Below are 24,360 nucleotides of genomic sequence, written 5' to 3'. Positions count from 1 at the left end.
CAGCTCTGTAAGTGTTCACACAAAGTGCCTTGTGCTTTGTGGGGAGTGAAGCCATGGGGTGTAGCTGGGGATGCTTCTGCCCTCTGGGAAGGTGCCTGGGGACAGGTACATGTTCCTGCTCCCCTGAAGGCAAGGTGAAAATTCCTCCCAACCCCCCTCCTGATCACCAGACCGTGCTGAGCCCTGAGGTGTCACAGGAGGCTGAGCACAGCAAGGTCAGGCACATCCTGCTCCCATCCAGAGTGCATGGCATTTCTTCATTTTTGACAATGAAAGTGAACTATACAGAGTAGGAAATAAATCTGTGTATTAAACCCCAAAAAAAGAAAGGGAGAGGCAGCATGAGATTAAAAAATTTTGGAGAGCAAAGCAAATGTGTGCTTGCTGCCATGCTTCAAATTAGAGTGAAGAGTTTGTGTGGCAGCTGCTGGCAGAGGGGCTGGCAGAGCTCAGCGGGCACTGCCTGGCACTGCTGAGCCCAGAGCTGGGCACAGGAGAGTGCTGGGACCCCTGGCCTCGAGGGCTCTGCTCAGGGGTGTGCTGGGGAGCCTCGGGACCATTTATCCTGAGTTTTAATCCAGCAGAATTGAATAATTCCCCCGGTGTGCTGGGGAGCCTCGGGAGCATTTATCCTGAGTTTGAGTCCAGCAGGATTGGATAATGTCCCAGTGTGCTGGTGGGGCCCATCAGGACACTGCAGCATCACTGCTACCTCTGAATTTACTCATAATATTCCTTTAGTAATGACTGGAAGAGAGTTCAGAAAAGGCTCAGAGAGATGAGAATCTGCCCTGAACTCTGCTGACTGCAGTTAGCAGGATCCAGTGACAGGTAATTAGGAGCTGCAGGGTCAGGGGATGAATGCTGCTGTGTTCTGGTGAGAGCTGTGGCAGTGGATTCCAGCCTGTGGTTTCCAGCTCCTGGGTGCTCTGTGGACCATTTGTAAAGGTCCATGGAATAAAAGTGAGACAAGAAACCCTGTTCCCAGACAGACAAGTCTGCATTTCTTTTGGGAAATTCACTAAGATCTGTAAATTAAAAAGATTGAAGGCTAAAGGTGCCCTGGGCTCCAGAACTACATGCAAACAAGGAGGTTGTAAGTGTTTTGATAGTAGCTGGTGATAATGAAGCATAAGCACAATTTACCTGGGACTGTGGTATACTCTGGTAGTCTTTGAGTAAATACTTTTCCTTAAAAACCATCTTCTAGGTGGATAGAAATGCTGGTCTCAGTGGGGCATGAGTGAGGTTCCTTGTTTCCTGGGAGCCACAGGACGTTGCATTAGATCACAGGAATGATATTTTATGGCTTTAAAGCATTTGAGTGTATGAAGTACACGAAGTGGTTGGGGTGTACAACACGTATTGCCAGGCTTTGGATCTCATCCAGAGAGTTGTGGAACAGCCTAAAGCCCAGCACTGAGATGAGGACATTGAGTTTAATCTGGATTTCAGAATCAGGTCAACTGCTCCTCTGATGCAGCAATACATGTTGTAGTTCCATGTTACCCTTTTAGCAGTAATTGCCTCTGACTTTCACATTGTGCTCAGGTAAGATCTCATTTGCCAGGTATCTGATAAATGTTTCTGCAGTCTGATTGTGTTTGCTTTAGCTCATGACATAAGGAACAAAGATACAGCTTCTAACCCTACTGTGCTCATTCTCTTCTTCAGGGTCGATGTTCAAGGGAAAACTGCAAATATCTTCACCCACCACCACACTTAAAAACGCAGCTGGAGATCAATGGCCGCAATAACCTGATCCAGCAGAAGAACATGGCCATGCTGGCCCAGCAGATGCAGCTGGCCAATGCCATGATGCCTGGAGCCCCACTGCAGCCCGTGGTACGTGCCCTGCAGGCTTCCCTCAGAGCTGGGGCAGGCAAATGCTGCCCAGGGAAACCCCACAGAGCTGGGCAATGGGACAGGAGCCAACTGCACCGAAACGCCCCTGTGTGTGTCTTTGTGTTGCTTAATTCTGCCTTGCCTGGAGTAATATTTTTAATTGATTTCAGTAATCTTGGATTAATTTATCTTTTAAAATTTAATTCTCAAAGTTTGCACAGCAAGTGACCTGCATGAGATTTTTGTTTCCTTTGCAATATCACGTGCTCTAGGAAACTCCTGGCTTTGAGGAGATGCCCACTGGGTGCTCTAGGAAACTCCTGGCTTTGAGGAGATGCCCACTGGGTGTTTTCCTTTCACTCAAGGCAACTTTCCCAGAGAATTGCTTGCTGGAATTGAGCTTTGGTTTAGGGGGAGTTAGGCTGAGCTTGACCATGGCTAGTGCATTGGTCAGTGTGAGCCCACCTGGCAGCAGAGAGCTGGGGGGCTCTGTGCCCTGGCCCAGCAGGGGCCATGTGCTGGTGGGGCTGTAGGACAGTGGGGTGTCCCCACTGAGACCTGTGCAGCACATCCCAATGTACCTGTGAGCTTCAGCAATGCCAGCTGGCTCTGATAACATGCTGTTACTCTGCAGTGGTCAAAAGGCTGCAGGATATTTATATTGCTGTAGAAAAAGCTCAGTAGAAAACAAATGGGGCAGTCTTATTTGCTGTACAGCAGACACACAGGTGTCTGTTTGAGTGCATTGGGCTAAAATCAAACACCAACATCTCTTAAGTTACACACTAACAGACTGGTTCTGTTTTAAAGTTCATTATTACATAGCTGATAACCCACTAAGGAAAAGTGCAGTTAATTAATAGTGTGTTTAAGAGTAATATTTAATTTCCTGTAATATTTGCCAGGTTGTTTTTCATTGACATGAATGAAGAATCACAAGCATTACAGAAATTATACTCATTTACACAACTCTCATTCTGTTTTCTCCAGTTTGTTTTTGTTCATTATTTCCAATGTCCCTTGCTTCCAAACAATTCAGTCATTTCCTCAGGAATACAGAAACATGTGCTGTTCTCTAGTGTCTGTCTTAAACTGATATGAAACAGAGAAAGAGTTGTGTTCACTCTGTAGTTGTTTTTCCCTCTAAAAATTAGTTGGGGAAAAAAACCTAAATGCCTTGAGTAACTGCTTTATTTAGATAGTGAAAGACAAACACTCCTGGCTGAATTTTATTTGGCAGTTACACTGCATTTGGGGGCAGGAGAGTTATTTAATCCTTGCTGCAGTGTAGCAGCTCTGTGTTGGGTTTTCACAGCATTATTTGGGCTCTGCATCCAATTGTCTTCACACCCACAAGGGCACTTGACTCTTTTTTGAAAACATGCAAATAAACAAAAGAAAATTATGTTTGTATGTGCTCTTTCTTCCACTGGTGTAATGTTTTAGCCTAACTAAAGGATCTCCCTGATGCAGTGAGTCTCTGAATATCTGCATGGCCAGCCTGTTGAATTCTATAAAGTGGAAGGACTGTGGCTGTGTGAAAGCCCAGGAGTTCCTGAGCCAGCTCAAGCTGCACCAGGGTCAGAAAAGCTTAGCCCGTGCCTGAAGTCGAGTGTGGCTGATGCTTTGTCAGGGCTCTCAGATGCCTTTTCCCCGAGAGCCAGCTTTGTACCTGCTGTGGCCATGTCCCCCTGGTAGCCCTGGACTCTCAGTGACCCCACAGAGCGTCTGTCATTCGTGGTGGCATTGCTGGGAGTGTCAGGGAGCTGGAGGAGGAGAACCAGCAGAGGCTGCTGGGGGTACCTGGCCGCTGCTCTCGCTCATGTGCAACAACTGCACAGGTGTTCCCTGCCACCCACAGGCACAACCAATGGTGTTCCCCAAGCAGGAACGGCCCTGCTTCAGCTCGGGGGGATGGCAGAGTTGTTTGGGTGGCAGCCCGGCAAGCACAGTGCTCAGTGTCCCTTTCCTGTCTCCACCTGCAGCCCATGTTCTCCGTCACACCGAGCTTAGCCACCAACGCTTCAGCCGCCTTCAACCCCTACCTGGGGCCCGTGTCCCCAGGCCTGGTCCCCGCTGAGATCCTGCCCACGGCCCCCATGCTGGTGACAGGGAACCCCGGCGTGCCCGTCCCTGCCGCCGCCGCCGCCCAGAAGCTGATGAGGACAGACAGGCTGGAGGTAGGAGCTGCGTGGTGTAATTTACTGTCACAAGTGCTGGCGTTTATTGTGTCTTCTGGGCAGGAAATACTTGCCCTGTGAAAGCAAATCATGCAGGTTGCACTTGGGTTGGTAATGCTGTATGTTTGTGATGGTAAGGAGGAGTGACTGAGCGATTGTACTGTAAAGTTCAGGCTGCCCCTCTGCTTCTGACCCTCCCTTGTAGAAAGAAATGGGAATATTAAGGAACGATCATGGCAGCAGCAGGAGTGCCACAAAGCTGTTAGTGTGTCCCCACGGTGAGGACACAGCCACTGAGCCCTGGGGAGAGGTGCAGATGGCTCGGGCTCTCTGGCTCTGGGCAGGCAGTGCCCACGCTCCCCTGGCTCCCCTGCTGGCCTCCTGCTCCTGGCTTATCACCCTCACTACAACCCTGACAAGTGTCGCTGCTCTCGAGCTGCTGCTCTCCCTTGCTCCCAATCTTCCTTATCTGAAAGGCCCGACAGTGTTTTCAGCCCTTTATCAGTACTGCAGCAGCATGGGCGGGGAGCCAGGGACCTGCAGCCAACTGCTGTGAGCTTGGGGCACAGCCCGTGGGCACAGCCTGGAGCACAGCCTGGGAGCATGGATCACAGCCTGAGAGCATGGGATCACAGCCTGAGAGCACAACCTGAGAGCATGGAGCACAGCCTGAGAGCATGGGATCACAGCCTGAGAGCACAGCCTGGGAGCATGGATCACAGCCTGAGAGCATGGAGCACAGCCTGGGAGCATGGATCACAGCCTGAGAGCATGGAGCACAGCCTGAGAGCATGGATCACAGCCTGAGAGCATGGGATCACAGCCTGAGAGCACAGCCTGAGAGCATGGAGCACAGCCTGAGAGCACAACCTGAGAGCATGGAGCACAGCCTGAGAGAACAGCCTGGGAGCATGGATCACAGCCTGAGAGCATGGATCACCGCCTGAGAGCACAGAGCACAGCCTGAGAGCAGAGCTGTGGGCACAGCCTGAGAACATAGATCTCAGCCCATGGGCACAGCCTGGAGCAGGTGCTTGGCAGCCCTGGCTGGGTCTGGTGGCTAAAGGCAGGGATGGGGGAGGCTGAGCAGCCAGGCTGCCCTGCTGTCCCCCTGGTGTGTGCTGGACATGGGGGTGTGAGGCTGCTGCCTCCTGCACGGCTGCTGCTGGTCACTGAGCTCAGGGAGCATGCTGGCAAAAAGGATCTCTGTTTTATGCAGCCTGCTGTATTTGTACCTCTGTTCTTTCTGCCTGTGCATCTGCACTAGCAGGGATTAACTCTCCTTCCAAGGGAAATGAATTCCTTTCCTTTAGCTGCATCCCTGGCTGACGAGCTCAGAAGGGGTGAGCTGGGAGGGTCAGCTGGCAGCCAGCATTTCCCACTGCTCCTGTCACTATTCTCAGAGCTCACATCACCACAGGTCACCCTCCTGTGGGATCATATCATTTCCCTTTTTAGAGATGTTTTCCCTGAGGGAAGCGTTCCCCAAAGCACGCTCAGGTTGCAGGGGAGGCAGCTCTGAGCTGGCACACATGGGGCTGGTTGGAATCACCCAGGGATGTTTTTCCCTTGAGGACTCTGTTTCATGATGGACACCTGCCAGAGGTGGACTAAAACCAAAATGCAATTAGGTAAATTTGTAAATAAATCATGATGGATTTGGAAACGAGTATGGAGAGGAAGGTGCCTATGGTGGGAACCCTTTGGGTTGTGCTGCCAAGATCAGCTGCTGTGTTCAATTGTGCTTCCAGCCCCGCAGTGCCCATGGGCTGCTCAGGGTGGGACATCAGAGCTCAAAAGCATCCTGGTTATAAGCAGGATGTACCCATTGTCCCCAGGCAGCCAGGGAAGCAGGGGCACCCCTTGGTGTGCTGCTCCAGGGCAGCCCTGGTGCTGGCCACAGGCTGTGACCACTGTGCACAGGGAGCTGATGATATCTGGGACCTCAGAGTGCAGGATTTGGCCCTCTGGATGCTGCATTCTCTTGATACTGCTGTTCAGAGAAGGGATGTACTGCGAGCCAAGCTCCTCTGCATGAGAGGGAACTCCTAGAGTAGCACTCTCAGGGGCACAATACTGTTTTCCCTTCTGCAAATTCAGTTTAAACAGTGAAACATGTAGGTGAGAACATAATTTGCAAATGCTTTCCAGTACAGTGGTCATCTCATCCGGAGTATCCAAATTTAGTATCCAAACACTAAACAAGCATGACATTTTTATGAACAGCAAAATATTTGAATGTACTTTATAGGCTACAGAAATGCAGAATGAGTTTTGGAGATTCTGCATGATCTGGCTGTTATCTCCCAGAGGAGCCAGCAGTGTCTACCTGCTCTTGTGGGGAGCTGCAGCTGTGGCACTGCCATTTGTTATGGCATGATCAGAGCTTTATAAGGCTCCACTCACTCTGCCTTGGAATGAACTGTCCTGGAGAAAAATAACCACAATGATGTTAGCATCTAATCCTGGAGTATGATTGGTTCTGCTTAGAATTTTAAATATTTATTTTCAAGAGTGATGTACGGTGGCAGGAATTAAGTCAGCACACGTTGTGGCATACAGAGGCAGGCTGTTCCCAGGCTGAAAGCTCTCAGTAGGCACAACCTGGGGTTTCAGGGATGCAAGCAGACTGTCGGGCAGTGCTGTGTCTGCTGAATTAATGGGAGTCTTGGTGAAGTGAGGTCAGTGACTGCTACTAGCAGTGGGATTGCTTTCATCTGGATTTCAGACCAGATTTCAGCATGCAGGTGTTGGGTGTCCAGTGCCAGTCCTGTAAGGAATCTGCATCTCAGGGTGGAAATGTCATGGCTTGAGGCTTTTCCACAGCTTTCCTCACACTCCTCCCCTGCAGGAAATATCTTGAACAAAGCGTGGTTCTTCAGTGAACTAGAAAAGAAGCAAGAAAGAAGGGAAGTGAGAGAGAAAGGAATTGCCTAACACTTTATCAAAAACAGCTGTTTCTGTTGGAATGCCATCATTTCCTTTTAGAAGTGTTCCAAAGTCAGGAATGACCACAGCCAAGCTGCTGTTTCTTGCTTGGTTCTTAATATGCCATGTTTTGCCAGAAAGAAGCAACTTAGAAGTTCTTGGAGCTGGTGAGCTCTGGGTGATCAGGACAGTTGTGCTGGCTGGCATGTGTCACTGCAGGGGACTGGACCAGGGAAGGGATCTGGCTGCAGGATTACCTGGCAGGCCAGTGGTTATGTTCCAGCCCAGGAATTTGCCTGAGCTGTTTCCAGAATCCGTTCTGCCAGCCCTGAGCAGGAGGGCAGGGGATGAGCAGGGGCCGGGGAGGGGCTGGGCCTGGCTCATGTGGCTCTGTGTAAATGCACACCTGGAGTCTGTCACCACGTGGAAAAATGGCCCTGCAGGAATGGCCCTGGACAAATGTTTTCACACCCGCCCTGGTCCTGGTCCTACAGGGGGGTCAGTTCATAACCACAGAGAATGGGCAAGTGGCAGTGGCAGTGGCACAAGGGTTAAACGGCAGCCAGAGGACTGGTGTGAAGGCAAACCAAATCTGGGTTAGTGCAGGAATCAGAGCCAAAGTCCTTGAGGAAATACTGATGATCCAAGCTCACAGGCACCCACCTTGAACAGGAAATTCCATCTACTGAAGGATATGTGGGCAGACCCAGTTGCTTTTGTCCCTTTGTTTCCTATAGCCTTTGGAAAACTGGAATGCTAAGTGTGTTTTGTTGGCTCTTTGGGGAGAACTGGCCACGACAGGAGCCCATGTCAGTCTGTCAGACACTGGGTTTGCACGTGTGGTGTTTGTGACACTGGTGGCACAGTCCGTGTCTGCAGTGCTGGGGTGGCAGGGGCCTGGGGGTCTGTGTGGGCTGGGGGCTGGCTGGAGCCCACGGGGACACTGCAGGGCTGTCACCAAGCAGCTGCAGTGTCGGAGCCCTCCAGCTCCATCTGGCTGCTGCCGTGTGACAGTGAGAGCAGAGAGCAGAGAGCAGGCTCGGCTGTGCCCACCTCCCGAGTCTGCTCACGGTGATGGTTGGGCAGCACGGGGGTTGTGCCACCACCGTGGGCTGTGGGTTACTGTCACCTGGCAGGAGACAGTCACCTGGACTGTGGGGGCACCTGGACACTGAGTGCCAGCCTGGTGGGGCTCTCTGGGGGTGGCCACACACCATCCACTCACCTTAATGAGCACACTGAGCACAGCCAGGCCAGAGCAGGGAGCAGCTGAGCACCCTGGGGTGCTTCAGAATGGCCATGGCACATGGCAGCAGAACAGACTCAGACTCATGGGCAGCTGAGTGGGAGCCACAGTGACACTGCAGTGTGCTTGGCTCTGATCACAGCAGGGTTTCCTGCTCCTGGACATCAGAAGTGGCTCTGGAGAAGCCAGGCTCTGCTGCCAGGTCCCTGAGCCCTCCATCCCACTGCAGTGGGACCCCTTCCTCCTGGTGCTCTCGCAGGCTTTCAGAAAGCTTATCTCTGCTCTGAGCCATGCTGCAGCACCCATCACCAAAAGTAAGTGGCTTTCTTTTGCTGGTGTCACAGGTATGTCGAGAGTACCAGCGTGGGAACTGCAACAGGGGAGAGAACGACTGCAGGTTCGCTCACCCCGCCGACAGCGCCATGATCGACACCAACGACAACACGGTCACTGTCTGCATGGATTACATCAAAGGGAGGTGCTCCCGGGAAAAGTGCAAATATTTCCACCCTCCTGCACACCTGCAAGCCAAGATCAAGGCTGCCCAGTACCAGGTTAACCAAGCTGCAGCTGCCCAAGCAGCAGCGACTGCAGCTGCCATGGTGAGTGTGGGAACGCTTCTAGAGAGAAGATAGAATGTAGAAGTACATTGAGGAGAGGCAATGGTGGATGTGTGTTTGTCCTTGCTAAGGAGGGGGCGTGTGCTCGGGGACCCCGGTCACTACACGGTGTGATGAGCTTTCTCAGCATGTGGTGCCAGATCTGCTCTGGAGTAGTTCCAGACCTTTGAGGCGTTTGACTAATTTTGCCTGCTGATGTACAGAATACCTGTGTGTACCCCTGTACGTGTGGGCAGCCTGTGTCTCTGGTTAGCTGTGTGTCCGTGTGTGGGCAGATGTGTATCTCTCTGTGTGTATCTACCCAGCTGCACAGCTGGATAAACCCGTGGTTAGTTTCTGTAAGTCCATGTTCGTAGAGGTGCAGTTTGAAGTGACCTGACCGTGTTACTGTTGTCCCCATCCCGTGTCCCCAGGGCTAGCGGTGGCTGTCCCAGGGCTAGTGCCAGCCCGTGGCCGTAGCAGCCGGGTCTGTGCCCACTGAGGAGCTGGTGTGCTGGCGAGGCGAGGGCAGCACTGGGGGGCTGTGGTGGCCGAGGGTCCCGCCTGTGCTGAGCCCCTGGGTGTGGGAAGCAGAGCACAGTGGGGGTGGCAGGGCAGGCGGTGGCCGCGGGCTCCCGGCGGGGTCCGGCACGGGCAGGAGCCCGGTTCGGCGTGGCCGTGAGCCCCACAGCCTGCCCGGTGTGGGGGCCAGGGTGGGGGCACCCCCTGCTGCCCTGCTGCCCTGCCCGTCGGGCCCGTGCATGCCTAGTCTTGTTACCGTTGTACACGGCATCCGGTGATTTGTTTTTATTTGTTTTTTCTCACCTCCCCAAATGCACTGCTGCCCCCATGACGCACCTCTGCTTGCTGTTTATGTTAATGCGCTTGACCCCACTGGCCATTGCCATCATGTGCTCGCTGCCTGCTAATTAAGACTCAGTCGGCTGTCAAATCACTGAAGCGACCCCTCGAGGCAACCTTTGACCTGGTACTATGACCTTTCACCTTTTAGCTTGGCATGTAGCTGTATGGTAGAGTGGAGTTTGGGGTTAATGTGTAGAAACGGAACATCCCGGTTTCCCTCGCCACGTCCCCGGCCAAGGGCGTGTGGGCGGCCAGGCCGGGCCGGGTGCCCTCCCTGCGGCCGCCCCCGCGCCCTTCCCGTCCCCTGCCCTGTCCCTGTCCCCTGTCCCCTGTCCCTGTCCCCGCGGGTGCCGGCGCTGGGGCGTTGGCATGGCTTGGTGGCGCGGAGGCGGCCGGGGCCGGCATGCGGCGCGCTCTGCATGCCCGGGCAGCGCTGGGGCCCGGGGACTGGGGTGTCACCACGGCCCTGCCATCCGCTCCGGACGGTGACAATTATTAACATGGCTTCTTCGTGTGATCCTCATGGAGCTGGCGGTGCTGCTTGCCCGAGAGCCTGGCTCCTGGCCCGGCCCGGAGCTTGCCCGTGCCGTGGCCCTGGTGCCCGTGGCGGCTGTCCCGCCGCTCCCTGTGCCGCTGCAGTGGTAGGCAAACAGCAAACAGCAAACAGTGCTCCCTGGAAAGCTGTTCCCTCGCCTTTTATTTGGTAGTTCAGTCTGCTATGCCGCTTGCTTGCTCATGGAGAAACATGGTGCTGCCTGGTTATTTTGCCTTCTACTGATTTTTTCTTTTTTCCTTTTTCTCTCTCCTTTTCTCCTCCCTCCCCTCCCTCCCCTCCCTCCCTCTCTCCTCCACACCCCACCCACCCCCCCACCCACCCCCTCCCTTTTTATTTTTTTTATTCTTTTTGTTACCGGACTTTATTTTTATACCCATCCACCATTCAGGGAATTCCTCAAGCTGTACTTCCCCCCTTACCAAAGAGGCCTGCGCTTGAAAAAACCAATGGTGCCACCGCAGTCTTTAACACTGGTATCTTCCAATACCAGCAAGCTCTTGCCAACATGCAGTTACAGCAGCATACAGCCTTTCTCCCACCAGGTAAGAGCTTCACTGGCGCCTTTGCAGGGGAGGGAGAGGGGGGCCTTGTGGAAAAAGCACAGTAGGAGACAGCTGTGGTTGCTGGTGGCAGACGTGGTGTGTGCTGGAGCTGCTGGTGCCAGGCACAGGCAGCCCCTCCAGCCATGGCACAGCAGTGCCCCGTGCCCGTGGGCAATGAGGGGCTGGCTGTGGCAACGCTGGCTTCTCTCTGCTCCCTGCAGAAGCTGGGTGGGTGTTTTCCAGTCTAACACAGAATCAGCGTCATGCTCTGTCACCCCAAATCAGAATTTGAAATCTCCTCTCTCCTTCCTCTTTCCCTGGATTAACTGCTCTTCCTTCCACATCCCTCAGCTGTTGTGCTTGTTTCCCTGTAAGACCCCTTGGGCTTGGCAGTGGTGGCTCTGAGTCACACACACAAAGGGGTTTTTAATGAGGTTTTAATGAGGTGCAGCGATCCCAGGCAGCACAGGCAGTCTCACAGGTGCAGAATCACAAACCTGCACTAGAAGTCACAGTTTGGGCCTCTACACTGATGTCTCAGGGCTGCTCTTGGACTGGGTAAAGCCGAGTGCTTGTCTCAGCCTAGAGTGACCAGCTCCACTCTTGTCCTGGTGTAATTGCTGAGGAGTTGATGCTGTACTGCACCAAGCAGAAATCCCCTTGGAGGACTAGTGATGGGGGATGTAAAGTTGGAATCTGTGCTTTGGTTCTGCCCATGGCACTGTGTGAGAAATGGTCTCTAGTTGGTCCCGGGAGCTTCTGCCCTTAGTTACACACCCAGGTAGTTTGTTACACCTGAACCCACTCTAAAGCAGCACCATCATTCCAGGAGGTGGGCAGAGCCCAGCTGAGAGATCTGTACTCAAAAATGGGAAAGAGTCTGTGAGGACAGCCCTTCATAATGCACACTGGGAAGAGGAAGAAATACAGCTAATCAGTAAAGGATTTTATCCCAAACATCTTAGGCAAGAATGTTCCCAGGAGTTCAGTATAAATGCCCTTTACTATTCTGTCTTGATCTGGCATACGACCAGGTTGCTCAGAGCCCCATCCAGATAGACTCAGAATCCTTCCTATGAATGTTAAACATTTCACAGATCTCTTTTGGCACAGCATAACCAGTGGAGTCTGTAAAATGCAATGTTCTGGCTTCCATGAGAGCAGTGAGGGGCTGGATGGTTTCTGGAAATGCTGGAGCTGCCTTTGTACTCCCCCTTTGAACTCAGGAGCTGGGGTTGTGGTCTGTGTGTGCCAGACCCCATTTACACCTCATCAGAGACTGGGGTCTTTCCCATTGGCTCTTGACACGCCTTACCTCAGCCCTTCCTCCAGCAGATCCACACTGAAACCTCCAGGAGCTTGGTAGTGGTTCTTGAGGCTTCCTTAGACCTTTCCTGACCACCGAAGTTTAATATATGTGACACAAGAAAAGTAAGGGAGTTTTTTAGGCTGAGCTATTATAAATTCTCTCTATATTTTTCAGATAGCAGCAGTTTGAGCTTTCCAGTAATCCAGTACTTTCCAAAAAGTTTGAAAAATGTCTTTGGCACCTTGCCCTTTGTAGTTTTTCCCACTTCAAATGAACTGGGATCAGTTCCCGTTTGGGCACAGTCACCTGGAAGCAGAGTTTCTCCATCTGTCCCTACAAAACCATAGAGAGCACAGAGCTGGGAGCCCCCAGCTCCACAGAGCAGGGCCAGGGCAGCTCAGTGGGATCTGAATTAAAGTGAATTTTTCAGGTTCAGAACCCAAGGTGTAAGTGCTCATTTGTGTTTTAGTTGCTCCGGGCAGAGCCTACACAGGGTGGCTGTGCCCAGGGTGGGTCCTGGCAATCTGGGCAGGGCCCTCCTCTCTGCAGGGCTCTTCTCTCCTCATGTGTTCCCACTGATAGTCCAGAACACCTCACATGCCTCTTGTGAATTGTAGGGCATTGTTCTGGCCGCTGTGTGCCAGGGGTGTGAGGCACATCCATGCCTGGGAGTGCACTCCAGCACGCCCTAAGTGATTAAATGTCCTTCAGACATTCATATCTCCTCTCTCAACTAAAGCTCCCTCCGTGCACAGCTCCCCTCCTGAGGTATCCCTGAACCTTGGCTGCTGGAAGCTGTCCCCAGACTGAGAGGGGAGTTCAGGGCTGTTACAAGAACCAGGAGCATTTGTGCTGTTGAAATAAGGGCAGTTAGTGTGCTCTAACTAGGGTCAGGAGGCTCTGCATGCCCTGGTGGTGTTCACAGCTTGGTTTGGTCCCTGGGTCCTGGCTGCCAGCTCAGACACCTCAGCAGATGTGGGTGACCCTCCTGCTGTGGGTGTGCAGAGCTCTGGGTCCTCAGACCTCTGCCTGCTCCGTGTCCTGCAGTGACCAGGAGCTGGCTGGAGCTGCTCCTGTGGCAGCTGGGTGCCATCTGCCCAGTGCCAGTGCCCATCCTGTGCCTCAGCTCCTGTCCCCTCAGGAGTGCCAGTGCAGCTGTGTCCCCCAGCTGTGTCCCCCAGGTGTGCCCCAGGTGTGCCCCAGGTGACCAGAGTGTCCTTGAGAGGTGAGATCCTCCAGAGGAAGGGCTCAGCCTGGCAGGATGCTCCCAGGAGTTGGTGTGGTGGTGCAGCTGAGCCCAGAGCCAGTGAGGAAAGGCTGCAGCTCAGTCTGTATCGTGTTAACCCATTGTGTCTTTGTTCAATTGCTGCAGCCTCAGCACCACAGACTCCCTTGTTCCTGGCTGGGACTCAGTGCCCAGAGCCTTTCCTAAAGCACTTTCCTCCTGGGGCTGCTGGACCTGTGCAAAACCACTGCTCTTCCCCCAAAACCCTGGGGAGGGAAAGGTCACACACCACTGCTCACCTCCACTGCAGTGCTGTTTTTAATTAGGCTTTAGTAGATTGGGCAGAAGAAATAGACTGAGGGGAGTAATACAAGGGAGAAAAGAGAAAAAAAATAGAACAGTAAGCCTAGAATATTTATAAAAATAGCTTTACTCTGCTGCAGAAATAATCTGGTTGTGAAGTTATGGTCAGTTAAGTCAGAACATCCTCAAATTATAATTCTGCCTTGTGCCAAACAGCCAGGGAACATTGAAAGTGCACATTCATTATTCATGTGTTCTCATTAGTCAGTCAAAGCTTCTGAAATCAAGCTGAATATTAAGATAATAGCAAAAATTATTTTTATTACTGGTAAGAGGGTCATATAGCATAATAACTGTGTTTGGGCATTATGCCACCCCAGCAAGCATTCTACTTTCTGCCTCATGTTCATTTGCTTAAATTTCCTTTCAAAAACTGTGTGCACTGGTCATAATGTTAATGAAGATCATTCAGACTGGAATTTGGAGCTTTTAACTTGCAAACTTTACAGGGCTGTTTCAGAGTTGTTATAAATGCCCAGCTCATGTGTAGCCTGTGGATACAGCTGTGCATGGGGTGATGTGCTGCTGCAGCTCCATGGAGGGTGCACAGCCCTGTGAACTTCTGCAGAGCCTCTGTAACCATGAACACCACTCAGAGCCCTTAGCAGGGACCAAGAGAGAAGTTTTCTTACTGTTTGTACTTTTTCAGCCAAATTCTGCTCCATGTTTTAATCTTGCAAGTGATCCCTTTGGCTTCAGCCCTGATTTGTAGCTGGGGAGGTCAGGAGAGGTGCCCTTCCTTGACCCTTTCTTTGGGAATGTTCTCAGTCTCTTCCATGGCACAGAGCAGTCATTTGGAGACCTGATGATGCCCTTGTTGCCTTACAGACACAGCAGTGACACAGAATGACCTTGGTCCCAGCAGTAATTAAACTGGCCCACTCCTTCCCTGCATAGTGAAATGCTCCTGAGGCTGAGCATCCCCTGCAGTGCCTGGCACGGCTGCAGCCATTCCCTGTCCCCAGAGCAGCCAGGGTGTCACACAGGCAGCATTGCCTGGCTGCCTCTGCCAGTCTGCTAGGACATGTTTCCATTTCTACTGCAACCTCATGCCCAGATTTCAGAGTTTATTTCAGTTTCTGCTGTGTCAGTCATCACTGACAGTGTTAGTGAATGCTATTTGTTAAATTTAAAAGTAAATAATTTATTAAGAATGGATATTCTGGAAGATCAGTATATGTTTATCATCTTGGGAGCAGGAATAGAGGATTGTGAGATCAATCTGGTGGGAGGCATTTTGCTGTGTGACATAAAGAGAATTGCCAACTTGGTGGTACTTAAAAATGATGCCAGAATGATCCTAAAAACACTTTCCTGCTGCTGGCTCTGCTTGCAGGGCAAACTCTGCAGGTGCTTTATTGTTGTGTGGTCTGAAGGGAGCTGGGGCTGGGAGCCCAGCAGCTTAAAATACATCCTACAGTGTGGAACAAAAGGTGAGCAGGGGTTGTGAGGTGTCACCATGAGCTGGGCACAGTGGCCATCCAGCCCCTGCTCTGAGCCATGTGGACCTGCCAGGGCACCTGGGGGTGGCCTGAGCATTCCCTGGCCACTGGAGCAGTCAGGATGGGAGAGGAGAGGAGAGGAGAGGAGAGGAGAGGAGAGGAGAGGAGAGGAGAGGAGAGGAGAGGAGAGGAGAGGAGAGGAGAGGAGAGGAGAGGAGAGGAGAGGAGAGGAGAGGAGAGGAGAGGAGAGGAGAGGAGAGGAGAGGAGAGGAGAGGAGAGGAGAGGAGAGGAGAGGAGAGGAGAGGAGAGGAGAGGAGAGGAGAGGAGAGACAGGGACAAGGACAAGGACAGCAGGCAGGCTGAGTTTGAAGTATCTCTTGATCTGAGAAGAGCAGGGAAAGGACCATGGCAAGGCTGGTGTCAGAAAGGCCTCAGGAGCTCTGAGGTGGAGCTGAGGAAGGTTCTCCTGGCCCAGCACAGCTCCCTGCTCTGCCCTGTGCCCAAGGCCCTGTTCTAACAGGTCACTGTGCTGGTGTATGGTTTGATTGTGCTGACAGTTACATGCCACTGTGCCCGTAATAACCATTTTTCTTCTTTGTTCAAATGAAATTTCTAATTACACGTGTGATGGGTTGTTTTAATTCTTTTCCCTTTCCAAATCCACCTTCCTGTTGCAATGCATGATGAGCAGGCTCAATATTGTGCATGACACCCGCTACAAGTGTTGGTAGGTGCCAGCTTTGTTTCTTGATTATCTTAAACCTGTGGTGCAGCTCACAGACCCTCAAAATCCACTGCTAGATTTAATGTACAGCCCTCGTGCCAGTCCATCTCCCCCAGCCTCCTGCACTAACACCTGTCAATTAAATGTGATTGTTTTATTTAATTGACATGGACACGTAGATGTTAATTTTGTACAGCAGTTTTTAATTGCACATCGTTCCTTGGTGGATTTTGACTGGACTATGAGTTCCAGTGTTTAGAAACTATCTTGTGTTAACTAAAGACTGTATCTTACCATAGCCATGTAGCTGTTTTCTGTCCTTCTACAAGATTATTTTCTGTTAGCAGTAAATACTCGGGTTGAATTTTTAAAAGCCAAAAATTTGTAAATATAAAAGCATCGAAAAAAACTCTCCTGTTGTTTTTCATATTGAAATGGTTAAGCTTGTTTGTGTCGATTTTCTTTATTGATGGTAACAAGCATTTTCCCCTCTTTTTTTTTTTTTTTTTTTTTTTTTTTTTTCTCTCCCATCTCCCTGCCCTCCCTCCCGGAATGCTGTCCTGCTTTGCCCTGTGGTTGCATGTCACGCTCTGGCAATGGTGTCTGGGGCTTCTCGCTGTGGTGACCCATGCTCAATGACTCCCACGTGTCGCTCTGGTCCCATCCTGCTACACTCTTCTGTGTGTTTGCTTATTTGATTTTCCTTCCGAAAGTTCCCATGGTGCACGGTGCTACGCCAGCCACTGTGTCTGCAGCAACAACATCTGCCACAAGTGTTCCCTTCGCTGCAACAGCCACAGCCAACCAGGTTTGCTAATTTACAGCTTTGTTCCTTACAGACAACTCGAAATCGGTGCTTTAATGAGCATGGGGGTTTGGATCTGACCTCTTGTTGGCCTACACATTCTCTCAGAGAGCTGCAGCACAGCTTAATCAGCCCTTAGCCGTGCTCCAAAGGTGCTGCAGTTCCATTTCTGATGCTAAAAATAATTGACAATAGAGTTTCTGACTCAGTCTTGACATTTATGGGCCACGCTGCTTATTTCTGCTCTCGGGGATGCAAAGAGCAAGGGATAATACACAAACCCATGATTTATTTCTGTTTCTGTGGAGCCAACAGCTCCTTTCAGTGCAGAGCTTAGGGAAAGCCAGGGGAGTCTTTGTGCAGAGGGGTTGCAGGTTCCTGCAGTCTGAGTTTAGCAGTCCAAACATGTTCTGACTCTCCTCTTCCAAGCATAAAACAAAACCCTGTGAGCATGGGCCACACAGAAACTTCCTTGAAACCTTTGTTCCAGCCTTGTGATTCTCTTTGCAATGGCCCATTGCTTTGAACAGAGCTCAGTTTACAAAATGTCCATTAGAGTCTGGGTTTATTTCTCAATAGCCCCCCCAGTCATTGCCGTGTTTGGATGTATTTCAGGAATATGAGAGTAATGATTTACCACGTAAATGATTAGAAGTCCTCCCAGGAAAGCCAGAACCAATGCTCTAAAGATGAGTTCCTGGGCCAGAGGAGTGGCTGGAGCTGCACCTGAGCACAGGACGCTGTCAGAAGGGCAGATTTCTGTACGACACCTGGCTGAAAGTGCAACAATAAAAACGTTTTAAAGAGCCTCCTGTTCCTCTTCTAAAAGCAAATTATTTTCTGAGATTTACTGGGCAGTTAGGTGTCCATGCCATGAAGCCATCAGTTCTGGTCTGACATGCAGGTCTTGCTGCCAGCTCAGTGGGATCACACGTGTGTGCCCCTTAGAACAGGGAGCTCCAGGTGCAGGTGTGGTCCTGTGTGTGGGACGAGCTGTGCAGGTAAATGTCAGTGTTGAGGCAGGCTTACCTGACACACTGGGCTCCTGGCTCAGGGCAGGTGACTCCTCAGGACACCCAGAGCTGCAGAGGAGCCCCAGGGCCTTTGGCTTCGAGCCTTTGCACTTTTACCTGTTGAGCACTACCATTTTGTGCTGCCCCAGCTGTACGTCCCTCGTTAACCTGTCTGCTTCCTCATCTCTCAAAAATACAATTCCCAAATGGCATCATTGCAGTGACACCTAGGAGTGCACATCCCGAGCCTCCAAAGGGACCTGGAGATTGTAGAATTCCAAAAACAACCCAGGTTAGTCTGCTCAGCAGCTAGCATGTTCTTCTCTTGAGAAATGTTTGCTGAATGAACAGCTCACTCAGGGCTTTAAACTTGGCCTAAGAATTTGTGTTTTAAAAGCTAGTTCATAGGTGGGGCTACCTCTGCATATGTGCCACCTCAGCAAGCAACCTACTGTATGCCCAAAGTCTCTTTAATATTGAAGTTGATTGCACCAGACAGTTACTTTCAGTGTGTCTCTGTCTCCTGTCCATGTCCTCAGGGTTGTGAGAACAAGACAAGCCACAGAAAAAGTCATTATTTTTAGATCATCTCTGTGTTAGTAACCGTGCACTTCCCAGGTAGATCACAGGAAAACCTTCTGCTGTAGAATCTGGTCATTTCATGCCTTTCCTCCCCAGAGCCTCATAACACACTCAGTGCAGTTCTGCAGCCAAACCTCCATATATACATATATACCCATATATGTATATACCATGTGAGCAATGCTGAAGGTATTTAATGCCACCTGATGCCGTGTGCCTGCATGCCAAAGGCCAAAGGTCTGGATCTGCCTGGGCTGGTGTTGAAGGTCCTGGGTCTGTTCGACAGCACTGCCCCTGATGCTGCTCCAGTGGGGTGCCTCAGACTGTCCTGCAGCAGTAGGAAAACATGGTATGAGAAGCTTTGTTCTGCTCCAAGCCCATTTCTGTGGAGTTGGCAATGCTGTGATGTGTGATCTGCCAGGGGAGGAGAGGGCACACGGGTGGAAAAGCACAGCAGCACCTGCCAGGGAGTTGGCTGAGAAGAAACCCCCCCTGTTCTCTTTACTGGGCAGATTCACAGGCCAGCCTTGGTGCCCATCAGGAAGAAGGGTCTTTCCAAGTGCCACAGCCCTTTGGCATGGTGCCAATCCATTCTGAGTCCTAGGCCCCAGCACATCTGGGCACATCTGCTCCCCTGGGCACTGCAGGGCTGCGGTGCCACCACGGCCAGGGTGCAGTGTCATCTGTGGTGGCACTGCTGGCACTTGGCTCCCAGTGTAATCCTGGCTTTTCCAATGGGAAACGGAGCTGATGGGCACTGACTGGAGGGGAGCCACGTGCTCAGTGCTGTTTGTGCAGCCCAACATTTTGGGAGCTGTTCCCCTGCTGGGGAGGCTTTGCTTGCACAGTGCTGCAGCTGCTTAGGAAGGGCAGAGCTCATGGAAATCAAACTCAGGGCATTGTAGGTTTGGCATTCAAAACCCAGGACAGTGACAGCAGTGAACACTTCACAAAATCACACTGAAATGAGGCCACTGTAGAATTCCTCATCTGAGACACTGAAAGCACAGAATTTTGTGTAGGCCAACAAAAAGGGCTATTTTCAATTACTGCACTGCATGACTTGTAGATGTTAACTTCTCCTATTTCCTGAACAACAATAATACTTACTTACATTTGTCCCGTAGTACTTAACCCAGTGATTTCCAGTTGTAAGTTGCTATTGTAGCACTTCAGTTGACTTTAACTTACAGTTATAAAATCCACCAACTCACAGCTGATCCTCCCTTTCCCAAAGTGATGTTCTGTAGCAAATGCTGTGCCTCTGGGTGGGCTCATTGCACGTGTCACTCACTGTTTACGTTTCTTACCTGTAGATACCCATAATATCTGCCGAACATCTGACTAGCCACAAGTATGTTACACAGATGTAGACATTTGGTCATCAAACAGTAAGTTCCCAATGTGTTGTTGCTGTATTTTCTCTTGCTCTTATGTGTGCAATTTGTTGCTGTAAGGGACAGAATGTTTTTATTTTCTTTCTAAGAAAACCAGTAAGCTCTGGGGGCAGAGGCTCTGACCCCCCTGAGGGGCCATTCCTCTCCGAGGGGAGATCCCAATGGTACCAGTGGCCACATCATGTGTTAGTTTGTACATGCTCACCTGCAAAATCAGCATTCACAGAGGCTCATGTTCTGTCTGTGGTGGCCTCAGCACTGACCTGAGCTGAGGGGCAGACTGGGGGGAAAGATGATTCTATCAGGTTCTGTTCAGAAACAACAGCTTTTAAATATCAAAATTGGGAACACCAGCATTTCCTGGGTTTGGAAACCCATAATTCTCCTGTTGTGAGATTCCCCCCCCCACAGCCATCTGTCCTAGGATGGCTCCTCCTTTGTGTTACCTTCCTCTCTCCTGTGCTCCATTCCTGCCGTGTTTTTACTGAATTCTTTGGCCATAATGGGATTATTTCTGAGGGTGAGGATTGACCCTGTGGCCACAGTGGTCCAAAATCACAGCTGCTCCTTTCAGCTGAGCATAAACATTGTTAAACTGCTGGAGGGATGCAGGAAGGGTGGGATGGCATGGGATGGGTGGATGGATGGATGATGGATGGATGGATGATGGATGGATGGATGGATGGATGGATGGATGATGGATGGATGGATGGATGGATGATGGATGGATGGATGGATGGATGATGGATGGATGGATGGATGATGGATGATGGATGATGGATGGATGGATGATGGATGGATGGATGGATGGATGGATGATGGATGGATGATGGATGATGGATGGATGGATGGATGGATGATGGATGATGGATGATGGATGGATGGAAGGATGATGGATGGATGGAAGGATGATGGATGATGGATGGATGATGGATGGATGGATGGATGATGGATGATGGATGGATGGATGGATGATGGATGATGGATGATGGATGGATGGATGATGGATGGATGGATGGATGGATGGATGGATGGATGGATGGATGGAAGGAATGCCTCACGTGGGATGGGACACTTGTGCTTCCAGAGGGTTTCTGCAGGGACAGTGCCCCCTGTGCCACGTGAGGCTGGGGCTGGTGTGGCTGACTCTGAGCCCTGGCTGTGCCGAGAACACTTTGTGCTCTTCCCTTCCCAGATGGAATCCGAGGTGAAGAGGCCGGATTGGGGTGGGAAGAGGCCGAGCCCATTAGCCATAGTTATGTAAATACTGTCCAGCAGCACTGGGAACCCCTCAGCAGTGACATCACACATTGCATGTTAACGAGACGAAGCGAGACCGTGGGACTCCACTGCACACTGTTGCCTATCTACTTTGTACATGGAATTGATATTTGTGCTGAGGTGATCTTATTGTCTAAGGCTGCAGCATCGTCTGCCTTTCCTGCTCGGGGCTGCCCCCACAATCACGGACATGACCCGGAAAGACGGACGATGCTGTAACACAAATCTATTATGTATTGGTACGTCTGTAGACCAAGATATAATTTTTTAAAGTAAGTTTATTTCTTTCAAGGTTTACAAATAACAAAGGTGCACCTTGTATTTAAAATTGCCATTATAGACGAGAGCGTGCATGCACAGTAATTTTTGTTTAAGAGTAATATTTTTAATGTAATAGATTGTAAGAAATGAGAAGAGAGGAATCTGACAGAGATGAATGTGCCAAGCAAAACCACAACTGTGTATATTTTAAAGCACATCAATGGCTTTAAGTACCACGTTGTTAAGGATTCTCATGAAGTGCCATAGACTGTACATCCATCAGAGTATTATTTCTGCAGTGTTATTTTCAGAACCACGTTTTCACTGACTTGATGAGTACTGATCAGTCAAAGGGCACCGTTCTGTTTCAAACCAAAGCTGTCTCAGAAATGGCCAATTGCTCCTCACAGCCAGTGGGCAGCACCAGAGGGATGCTCCAGCTGTGCCCAGCCCTTATGGACAACATTATCTCTAAACTCTCCCGAGGCGCTGTATGTCATATTTATGCACATTTACAGTATGAGGTGAGCTGCGAAAGGGAAAAGCCATTTCTGAGACACAGTAACAAATGTTTGAGGAACTTCTTTTGCTCTATTTATAGCCTCTGTCGCCAGTCACAAGGACTATAAATGTTTTGCAGAGATGGGTTTCACTTTAATTCATCAAGTCCCGTGTCCACGGCGACTCTAAACAAAGACGCAGAAGCACTGACAGCAGATGCATGACAAACCAAAATAGGACAAATGAGACGTTAATTAGTGTAGAAATTGGGTGGGTTAATACTCGGGTGAGTTTTATATGTGATTTTTTTTTTTTGTTCAGATTAACTGCTTATAGCCTTAGAAAGCCTTTACAAAATAAAAACAAACAAATAGATGTGCATTCAAGTTTTAAGAATGGATTCATCCAAAGGAATTCCTTTTTGTGGTTTGGATGTTGCAGCCAGTAAAGGATATTTTTGCTCTGTTCAGCCAGGGGCTGCCTGGGGCCAGGCAGGGAGGGAGAGGCGCGGGTTCTGTTCTAGAACTCGCCATACTCCGAGTTTACTGCGAGTTTTTATGCTTGAGAGAGATGCTTTATAGATAAGAATGATGTGTTGATTTTCCTGATTGTACTGTACATCTATTAAAGCCTTAGATTATTACATTACGGGTTAAAACCCATACCAATGTAATTTCAATCGTGTTAAGAAAGTATAGGTGACTTCACATGTTATTGTAGTGACTTACCATAGAGAATTTACTTATTTTTTTCTTGTTAAAAGTGTAGTTTTTATTTCTTACATTTATTAGCTCGTTTTCATTTTCTATTACCAGTTGATACCATTTCAGTTCATAGAATTTTGTTTTATTAGAGTTTACTGATGACTTTTTCAAAATACAAAAAAAAAAAAGTAGTTTTCTTCATAACATACTCAGTTTGGAATCTACATGTAGTGTCTTATGAGTATTCGTATTATTGTTAACTAAATGATTTCTATTTTACTGATCTAATATGACAATGTAAGAATGTCAGTCATTGTTAGTTCTTGTCTAGTTTTCATTAAAAGAACAAAGATCTTTTATATGGATATCTTATAATTATATAATCATTGCTAAGTAAGAAGTTAAGTTGTTGCTATGGCAACAATCCTGGCAGACAATTGAGTAATATTTTGATGATTTATTTTGTTTGTAATTAGTTATTATGAGAAAAAAAAAAATCTAGTTCCTAGATATTAGAATAAAATTTATTTTCTACTGTATCCATTTCAAATGTTAAAATATTGTTTAAATATTTTTTGAAATCCCTGAATATCAGGCCTTGTTATAAATAAGCTGCATAATCAATAGATCAAGGGACTTTTTGTTGATAATCCAAATACTCAAAGTTTACGTAACAAGAATTCTAGTGTGTGTGTGCAAACTCTTGAGGGTTGATTATGCTGCAGTTGGGACGTCGAGAGCGAAGGTTGACTTTTTGCACTTCTGTATATAGTCAAAAAAGAGAGAAACCTGTATAATAGTAAGATCTTATTTTGAATAAAAATGTCTATAATTACAAGGAGTTTTGTTAAGGCTAAATAAAATGACAGGCTGAACAAAATTGCTTGCAAAAGTGGCACAGAGTTAGCACTCCATCCCCCTTCCAAAAAGTTGCTTTGCTTTATGTGGACAGCTTGTAGTTTGCCAGGATTTTTTCAGCTGGAAAGATCTGCCATCCTTCCGAGATCTCATGACTGACAGAAGCTCCACTGGGTCAAATCTGCCTGAAAATCATTAAGAAAAAAAAAAGGAAAAAATAAAGAAAAAAAAAAGAAAAAAAAAGAAAAAAAAAAAGCAGGTACTTCAGCCCATCCAGGGAATCATGGCTCAGATATTCCGTACATTATTCAAAATCTACTGCATGTTTAAAGTATCAAAATATATTAAAGATATATGCTATTCAAACCAGTTTCTGACAATTTCAGTGGTTTCTTGTTCACAAAAAAACAAAAAAAAGATTCTTCAAAACAAATACTGACGTTCACAGAGTTCAACCATGGACAGGCAAACGGAACAGCACCCGTAGCTGTAGGGTCGGGGATTATTTTCTCGCTGTAGTGGTCCTGTTCTTTTAGCAGGTGAAAAAAGCACCTGGGGATCTCCCACGGGAACCTGGTCACCCCGTGCCAGAGCTGGGGCAGGCGTGGGGCTGGGAGCTGAGAGCAATCAGTAATTAATTGATGAAGGAGCTGCTCGTTAAGGTGCAGCCCTCGGGTCATCTGCTGGAAGGACGGGCGCGCTTGGGTTTGCTCTTACGTAACCACAGACTTCCTTTCGCTTGTAGTTGCTCCAGTTACGTACTCTGTCCTGGGCTGCAATTTGGGTTTATGCTTATTTTATTATTACTGCTATAGTTGACCTTGCTGTATGGAAAAAAAAAATAAAGTGAAATTGCCCTAATAAAAGTTCTCGCTCTTAATTATCTTTTTCTCTACCGAGTTAAAAGAGGCTCCGCTGTGTTATGTAGGCTTGGACATGTCTGAGCACTTGTGGGACTGCCCACAATTTATTTGGAACTGGGGCTTTTCTGCACCAGCACATTCCATCCACAGGATGTGTATTGAGATGCCCCTGCTCAGGATATTCCTGTTAGATCCAGGGGATAAATAAAAAGCTTCGGGATGCTCTGGGTCAGCCTCAGCTGTCTTTACCTTCCTATGGCAACACTTGAGA

General features: G+C 49.3%; 1 protein-coding gene across 13 annotated transcripts in view; it reads left to right on the top strand.

Moving 5' to 3' along the window:
• The window catches only part of MBNL1 (muscleblind like splicing regulator 1), a 65,407-nt gene extending 41,315 nt beyond the window's left edge, over nt 1–24,092 (top strand). For 6 of the 13 annotated variants that reach the window (XM_088171130.1, XM_088171121.1, XM_088171132.1 and 3 more), the window contains 9 exons: nt 1,675–1,845; nt 3,831–4,025; nt 8,544–8,801; nt 9,733–9,786; nt 10,607–10,760; nt 15,792–15,827; nt 16,538–16,632; nt 19,541–19,615; nt 20,817–24,092. In XM_088171130.1, coding sequence (XP_088027256.1) covers nt 1,777–1,845; nt 3,831–4,025; nt 8,544–8,801; nt 9,733–9,786; nt 10,607–10,760; nt 15,792–15,827; nt 16,538–16,632; nt 19,541–19,597 — 918 coding nt within the window. In that variant the 5' untranslated portion in view covers nt 1,675–1,776 and the 3' untranslated portion in view covers nt 19,598–19,615; nt 20,817–24,092. Of the gene's footprint in view, nt 1–1,674; nt 1,846–3,830; nt 4,026–8,543; nt 8,802–9,732; nt 9,787–10,606; nt 10,761–15,791; nt 15,828–16,537; nt 16,633–17,244; nt 17,436–19,540; nt 19,616–20,816 lie in introns of those variants that run through there. The other 7 variants (XM_088171125.1, XM_088171124.1, XM_088171123.1 and 4 more) reach the window with 7 other exon arrangements.
• The last annotated feature ends 268 nt before the right edge of the window (nt 24,093–24,360 follow it).

The sequence above is a fragment of the Sturnus vulgaris genome, chromosome 10 (assembly GCF_052056855.1).
Source record: "Sturnus vulgaris isolate bStuVul1 chromosome 10, bStuVul1.hap1, whole genome shotgun sequence".
Taxonomy (NCBI): Eukaryota; Metazoa; Chordata; class Aves; order Passeriformes; family Sturnidae; genus Sturnus; species Sturnus vulgaris.
This window is presented reverse-complemented; position numbering and strand designations above follow the sequence as displayed.